Source organism: Urtica dioica, chromosome 1 (genome assembly GCF_054948205.1).
Source record: "Urtica dioica subsp. dioica isolate 48M chromosome 1, U.dioica_male_clone48M_v1_H2, whole genome shotgun sequence".
In the NCBI taxonomy this organism is placed as follows: domain Eukaryota; kingdom Viridiplantae; phylum Streptophyta; class Magnoliopsida; order Rosales; family Urticaceae; genus Urtica; species Urtica dioica.
In genome coordinates this window covers 31,738,964-31,747,432 of record NC_142756.1, presented here as the reverse complement: position 1 = coordinate 31,747,432, position 8,469 = coordinate 31,738,964, and the positions used below count along the sequence as shown (strand labels likewise).

The window sequence follows — 8,469 nt, the reverse complement described above, 5'->3', positions numbered from 1 at the left end:
CCTTTAAATAAGGAATCTATGAAAAAAAGACAATACCTTATTCCCTTTTAAATAGTGAGATAATATCAAATCTATTATTATCTCCTAGATATTAGGAATTTAAATATAGAGAGAATAAAGGCAAATATCTTATTTCCGTTTAAATATTATTCTCTCTTGATTTAAATAATGAAAGAGAAAAGTTGGGCGTTTTCCCAATATACCCACTTTGGGTATGGACAAATTAATTGCTTCTCCATGGGCCAAGGAATTTCGAATTTTGCAATGTCCATATGGCCCAATTCAAAATTCAATTAATTATTTACTTGATCCAACAACGAATAATTAATTCCATTATAAATAGTTAATTCGACAAATAGACAAATTTCCGAATGTATGCTGCTAATCATATTACAACATGTGAGATTATAATTAAAACATTATTATTAGAAAGTTCTTATTCGTCTTTATCGAAGCCGAATCGGGGACTATGGACCCAGTAGTTGAAGCTTATCGAATCCGATCAAAAAGACGAAATAGTCCTTTCTCTTTATTGATCGATTCGTCTAATCTTAGTCAATATTCCACCGTGTAAGCTAAGAATGAACTCAACTTTAATACTGGAATTATATTTACTCATCGTGACGAGTGTCCACTGATATAGCCAGTAAGTGATCAAGATCCTGCAGGTTCAACCCGTATCGAGAAGAGGTCAATTATTACGTTATACCTTTCTCATACATATGAGCCCTAAGCATTGTTGCTTCCCCAGCGAAAGATTCTCTTGAACGTTACTTACTTCGAGAGTGCGCGCAATCTATCGGTTCTGGAATCTACCCTTAGGTGAGAGAACGTTTACCTTCTTTCTGGAGGCCGGATTCCGTATCTGTGAAACACGTCCCTTCTCCGATCAAGTCCCGAGTTCCCAAAACATCTGTTTATGCAACCTCAATTGGCCTTTTACGTGATGAATCAAATAACTAAGTAACAAGATCTAGAAGTCCATAAACACTTTAGAATTTAGATCAAGTCTCACTGTGACCATCATAGTGACCCTGCTTGGTGCGTCGTAATGGTCCTTACACGACACATCCATAACCAAAGTCTGTCCGGATCGTACACTTACCACAACTGTAGAATGCTTCACTAAGGGATAAACCTTCGCTTGCGTTCCACATATGTGACTCTAGATACAGCTACGTAGGCTTGTATCAGTCACCGACCTTGTTTTAGTTCACCGCCCGAACTCAGGTGCCTAGCACGTGACTCGGTTTAATACGGAGACTAAGGATTGATGAACGTTTGTTGTAACTATTTGCAATAGTAGATAATGCTTTCAATACAAATAGATTATAAATGTCAAAACTTATTTTTATTAATATTTCAACGAAATTTAAAAATAAATCTTCTCGTGGGCAAGAATCCTAACTATTTCAACCAGGCGCTTTTGGCTAAACAGGTGCGGAGATTAGCTAGAGTGCCTCAATCCTTGGCTGCAATAGTAATTGCGGGCAAATACTACCCCCAACTCATCGATTGTTGAGGGGAATGTTAATTCTGGTTGCTCGTACGTCTGGAGAAGCCTCGGGGATCGAGCTGCTCAACAAAGGATGGAGGTGGATAGTGGGAAATGGAACGAGTATCCGGATTTATGGTGACAAATGGATTCCTTCGCCGTCCAATTTCAGCGTGCAATCCCCGATGAGACTAAGACCGAGCGCGATAGTCGACGAGCTTATTTTTTATTCGGGAGGATGGAACACCTGGTTGATCCGCGAGTCCCTCCTTCCGTTCGAAGCTGAAAAAATTCTCTCTTTGGCTAGACCTAGCTGTAATAAATCGGATTCCATTATATGGCATTTTGGCATACAAGACATTTATTCTGTTTGTACTGGTGACCATATTGCCAGGGGAGATAGGGAGGCATATGTGGAGGCCGGCCCCTCCCACAAAAATCCTGATGAGCTGTGGGTTAAGACATGGCTGCTGGACACCCCCCAAGATCAAAGTCTTCATATGGCGAGCCTGCAAGGAGTTCATCCTCACACGTGGAAACTTAGCGTGCCATCATGTCCCGGTGGCCCCGACCTGTCAGCAGTGTGGATGCACGATCGAGTCCTCTGTTCACGCGCTCATCTTCTGTCCGATGGTGAGGAAGCCTGGTCCAACTCGCCTTTCGAGCACCTCCGCGACACTAATCCTAATTGGAAATTCCGGGACATAATAATGGAAGTTGCAAAGTCCATGTCGTCCGAGGAGTTTTCCCTTCTTCGTGTTCTTCTCTGGGAAATCTGGAACCAAAGGAATAGCTTTATCCATGAGGCCCGGTGTGATTTTCGTCATGCTTTTTCTCGGGCGAGGAATTTGATAGATGCATTCAAGCACCACAACACCCAGCCCAACCAAGAGAGGCATGCCCGGGACCCGACGTCGTGAAATCCTCCTCAACTGCGCCGCTGGAAGGTGAACGTGGACGCGGCGTTTCCAACCAGCGGGACCACCATGGGGCTGGGAGGCTGCATTCCCAATAAAAGGGGAAATTTTGTAGCAGCATTCAGCAAGGCGAGACCGAAGGGGAGGTCGGTCCTGGAGGCAGAGGTGGAAGCTATTCGCGAAGGCCTAACCTTTGCTAAAGCCTGGGGACTAACGCCGTGTGAACTGGAGTTTAATTCCAAGGAGGCTGTGTCCGTCCTCCGGCTGCAGGTATCGGCGGCGGACGAGAGTGGCTTCCTCACCGAAGACATCGACGGGACGACGAGACGCACCAACTAGTGCCTGAGGTTTGTGAAAAGAGATGGCGACATGGCGGCACACATTCTTGCTCAATTTAATTTAAATTCTCTTGTACCTGCATCGTGGTATTCTTATCCGCCCAAATGTATCTCAAACATTATCAAGGTGGAGTCCGCCGATTCCATTAGAAGGCAATAAAACTTAGATTCTTCTTGTGCTAAAAAAAAGTAATTTTTATTAGCTATCATTTATGCCACATAGGCTGTTTGACTATTTTTCAAAAAATTTGCAAACGTTAACTATTTTCAAAACATGAATATTTGTATTGGTTATTAAACTACATTGCCCTACCAAAATTTAAAATTAACATGGACAACTAAAGTTTGAATAAATGGAACCATCAAGATTCCAACGCAATTGACATTTAAGCCCTTGATCATATTTTAGGTTTTCCTAACCGCTATTGAATAATAAGATACACTTAACATTATCCCAAATTGTCAATTTAGTTGTTAATTTCATGCACTATATATTACTCATTTATCTATAATGTTATCAGCTAAAATTATAACGAACTCGAACTAAATTGCAATGAAACGCTAAGATATCTGTGTGTTTAAACAATTTAATCTACAACGCAGCAAATATATACGTAGGTATTAATATTTAAATTAAATAATATTCAGACATCCAACCCGTTCGAACCTTGTCTGGGAGTCCATAGATATCGTCAAATTCTTGGGGGACCAACTTATACATATATGGATATGTATGTATGTATGCATGTAGTATGTACATCTCATGTTAACTTTCATCGAACTAACTTCATTATTTTAAATGCCATTAAACGAGCGTTTCATCACAACCCTAGTTTTAAATTTTAATGGCTCTAGCTGAAAACTTGATGAATATTTGTCTTGTCCGTATGGCTTTGTGAAAGCCAATAACTACATTACTATGCATATACTAATTTTAAAATAAGATTTTTGTTTAGTTCAACGAGTATACCAGTATTGCTCGAGTAATTAGGATATTGTTTTAAAGACACCATGATCAAATAGTTTTTTTTTTTTTTTTAATTTATAAGCAATTAAGTCACATCGATATCAAATTTATTATTGATTAAATAATCAATGTTTTATCAATTATAATTAATTAACTATTAATTTTATAAGTTGTTAATTTAATTGTAATTAATAAAATCAATAGTTAATTAATTATAATTAACTAAACTTTGACTATTATGCAAAAGTCAAATTAAATGCGACTTTTGATGCGACAACAGCGCAGGAAAGACTTTTGGATTCGACTGGTCGCATCCAATACGTTCCCGCGTTATAGCGGGTAGAGTATTGGATGCGACTAGTCGCATCCAAAATGTATAAATTCCCGCAACCTGAAATACTTTTGGATGCACAAATAGATTCGACAAGTCGCATATAAATAGTCGCATCAAAAAGTTCGGACTTTTGGATGCGACAAGTCGCATCCATGATCATTTGATGCGAACCATTGGACTCGCATCCAATATTAGTTTAATTTTTTTTAAATAAAATTAATATTTACTAAATACGTAATAATCAAAATAAAAATTCGAATTAGAAGATAAATTTCTTTTATGACGTAATAGAAAATATTATACACGTTCGATAACAATAAAGCGTAACATAAAATAATAAATATTATGCACGTTCGATAAAAATAAAACTATTTCTTGCGCGCTTGGTACTACTTATCCACCGTGGCTGATCATCTTCCGCCTCTCCCTCGGGATGCGTTGATGCCTCCTCTTGCGCTGCTGCCGCTAAGACGCTCTCGCTGAAATTCGACCGAAGGTGGCATTTGGCCATCAGCCCTTATAGCTGGTAGCGGCGTAGTCTGAGGTTGCGGCGTCGAGGGCGACAGCTGACCCGGTCTCATGTTCTGTGTGAGCTCGAAGATCTGTCGCTGCATCTGCTCCATCATGGCATGCTGGGCTTGCAGCGTGGACTGCAACTCGCTGATAACTGGATCGTGCCGAGTGCGGGAGGACGAACCTGATGACGAGCTCGCGTCCTGAGCTGCAGTGAGGAGCAAAGCTTCCATTGGGATTGTGGGACCTCTCCCTGTTTCCCAGTCTCGACGCTGTCCGAGAACTAAATGCATGGTTGTCCGCTCTACGTCATCGATGTGCACCTCTGTGCCTTCTTCCTCGGCTTGCCGTTGAATATCCGCCATTTGACTCTGGATTTGTTCCTTTACAAATGTGATAAAAAAACCAATAAAGCTTATCAAATACTAATTAATAAATAATTAACATGATCAAATTAATAAGACATTACAACTTACGTAGAGGGCTTTTGTGTCTTCGGTTGTCCATGTCCTTTGTCGTCTTCGTGGTAGTGCTGCCACGTCTCTAGTGCGGAGCCCAAGGTCCCATCTTCTCTCATGTGCAAATATTAATAAAACTATACGCAACGTGTTAATATATAACTATTAATATTGCAATTACAATTTTATGAATCAACAGCTTACTTGCATCCGACGACGAGCCAAGAAAGATATTGACCCTTGTTGACTTTTTGTCTTCTTCTTCTTCTTCTTCTTCTGATTTTCTTTGTTGCATTCAGACGATTTCTGCAAAACGTAAATTGAGTTAATTCGAGCTTATAGAGGATACCAATTTCTTTAAAAATATTATCCTAAACTCTTCTGACTCAAACCTCTCTATCATCTCCTCCCAATCATTTGACTCACACCCTTTGACGTTTCTTGTTTGGCGAGATCCTTTTGGCTTCAGAATTTGATTCTGAACTTCCTCGATAATTTTTACTTTGCGTTACGGAAAATTCGCTTTGCATCACCAATTATAGCAGCGTCAATATCGGCTCGATAGCAATCTGCTGAGCGTTCCTCTCCAGTCTCGGGATCTCTGTACACCAAAGTAAACACATTATGGAGTCCGATCAAGATAGTGTCGATAGACTGAGGCGATACATCTGGACAACTAGAAATGTGCATCAGAATCGAGCCGCGTATATAGACTCTCAGACGCATGGAGAATACTCTGATCTTCTTTTTCGTTTCCCTAATAGTCTGATAAAACACCTGCTGTACTGGATCGTAGCCCACAACTTTCGCACCTTTAACCCCTCTGACTGCTTTCTCAGATGTGGCGCAAGTCGTCGGTCCCCGTGTAGCCTTCAAACCAACGGATCCCGGTGTCTGTGAGGGATCCTCGCCTCCACCCGCTCCAGCGGCCATCAACATCCTATAAGATAAACACAATATGAGTAAAAAGTTATTTGTTTAATCAAAATAAACAATTAAAAAAAGAAATCCTACTCATTCATCGTCATCACTCGATATAATGTTAGTATCATCTTCTATATCGACATCGACATCTTCTCCCTAAATAATGATGCGCTGCTCATCGTCTTCATTGTCGCCTTCTTCATCGTCGTCAACATCGGTAACGAGCAAAGTTTCAGCTGTTTCGTGTTGAAGATTCAAAAGATCGATGTCTGACAGTTGTGTTGTCAATGGAACTAAGGCCGATGTGGTGGCGTTAACTTCAAGAATGTCCCAAATCCCTCGATGATTGCATTCCTCAACTATTTCCCATTCGCTGCCTTTGACAAGATCTTTTATGTAAAAGACTTGTTTCGATTAAGTCGCGAGTATGTACGGCTCATCATTAAACCATTCTTTCACAATATAAGCACTTGTCGTTCCACTAATCCTATAATCGTGCAGTCTTCTCCTCGCATCATACTTTTCACCATACCAAATGCATTTGAATAATACGACACGACAATTATGCCTATAATTCAGCACGATGACGACCGTAGAAAACGTACTCATACACCACTGTTTTGAGTAATTCGTTGATTAGCACGACGACGAGTGATGAACTTGACGCCGTTAACCAGGCAGCTTGGAAATTGATGAGCGATTTGAAAGGACCCATCAGATAATGCGTAGAGTTCTTCTGAGACGTCAGTGCCACTAGCTTTTAGATCGTAAATCTAGTTACAAAACAAAGCATTGATAAATACGTGTGAGATATGCTATCCAAAAATGTAATGAGCTTTATTTACCTTTTTCGCAAACTAAACTTGGAATTCTTTCATATGCGCATCGTTGATATCATCAACTATGTTTCTCTTAGCAGTTCCTAATGCTCACTGTTGCTCAAAACATTACTCAAACATGTATAAAACAATGAGATAACTTAGAGAAACACATAGATCGATAACTTACATCAAATATGGATCCATTTCACTGCAATTGGTATAGATGTACCACTCCGCCATCTCTTTCTGCTTATCGTCTAATACTATCGGTTTCATCATCCCGTAATGCGCACACTTCTTGGATCAAAAAACAGAGAGCTCTCATACTTGATCTTCAGCTTTCTCGAGATCTTTTTTGAACAAGATGCAGTCGTTTGTGCAATCGTCGATCATCTCGTACCCCATGCCAAAGCGCTTTAGTGTCGCTTTTGCTTCGTAGTGCTTTTTCGGAATTCGGTTACCAGCTGGATGAGACTTTTTCAAGAGTTGCAAGGGTTCTGTGAACGACTTGTTCGTCCAATGGTTCGTGACTTTGATGTGCATCAATGAAACCAAAAATGACAAAGATGAAAATTCTTTGGATCCATGGTACAATTCCGCTTCCAACTCCGCGAATAGGTCTTCGACTTGCTCCTCTGCACGCACCTCACTCGGGGTCAGATCCACAAAGTCGTCGAAATCCTCGTGATCCATGATATCATGGATAGCATCGTACAATCCTCCGACTGCTCTCTGATCAGTTACGTGTTGTCGATGGTGCCCACAAGAAGAGTTGTAGTCTTTATTTCATACATTTGATGTAATAAATTCTCACGAAGACTCTTGCTTGTAATTGCTTATTCATTAATAAAAAGTTGAAACATTATTCCTTAGTCCATAAACAAAATTAACAACATACGAAGAGACAAATGTAGATTTGCATGAACAAGCTCTTCGTAGTTTACTTAAAACGATATATTCGCAATCTAAGGGTCAAAGGACTATTGACCTCAGTACGATTGTTAGAAGAATCTATGATGTCTGGTTATGGGGCATTGAGAGTTGGAGACTCTATAGTTCTTCTAGGTATCTTCCGAAGGTACTGAATTGACCAGTGCACTTCTAGAGACAAAATAAGAACAAATCATTTAACCTCTTATGTCTCGAAGTCACTACGTATGAATTGCATCATGCTTAACTTAATCCTGAAATGAGACATGCCATTTCATAGCTTACGTATTCTCATTTGAGAAAGTCAGAGTTCGGACTCACTATGTGATTCTGAACAGGGCCTATTGGTGAAGTACTAAGTTGTGAAGATGTCATGAGTAACTTTGTGAAGTTCTCATAGATATGGAATTCATGTACAAGATTGTGTATCACCTCATGCTTTGTTCCTTGGAGTGTGAATAAATGAACTGGCCAGTGTCCAAATTGAGTCCTGACTCTTTTGGATGTGAAACAATGTGACTTGTTAGCTCCTCGTCAATACATTGTTTGTAACTTATTCACAAGCGACAAATGAGTTGAGGAAATAACAACTAGAAGGGTAAAATGGTAATTTCGTAAATCCCGACTAGCTGATGATATTCATGAAGGGTAAACATAGATAATATTCAGTGGATCCGCTAATCATAATTTGGTTGAATTCTTGAGTAGAAAATAAATTAATTTGAACCGAGAGATTTTCAGTGTCAACTCTTTAGTAGAGTCAGTTGACATT

At 39.9% G+C, this 8,469-nt stretch overlaps 1 protein-coding gene across 1 annotated transcript; it reads left to right on the top strand.

The window, feature by feature from the left end:
• The first annotated feature begins 1,527 nt into the window (after positions 1-1,527).
• LOC149407892 (uncharacterized) lies at positions 1,528-2,415 on the top strand. The gene has a single exon (XM_089622520.1). It carries the CDS (start codon positions 1,528-1,530, stop codon positions 2,413-2,415), a length of 888 nt encoding a protein of 295 aa, XP_089478646.1.
• The last annotated feature ends 6,054 nt before the right edge of the window (positions 2,416-8,469 follow it).

What these genes read in the sequence shown, in the direction of transcription:
- LOC149407892 (XM_089622520.1), top strand. Translation starts at nt 1,528, where the DNA reads ATGTTAATTCTGGTTGCTCGTACGTCTGGAGAAGCCTCGGGGATCGAG.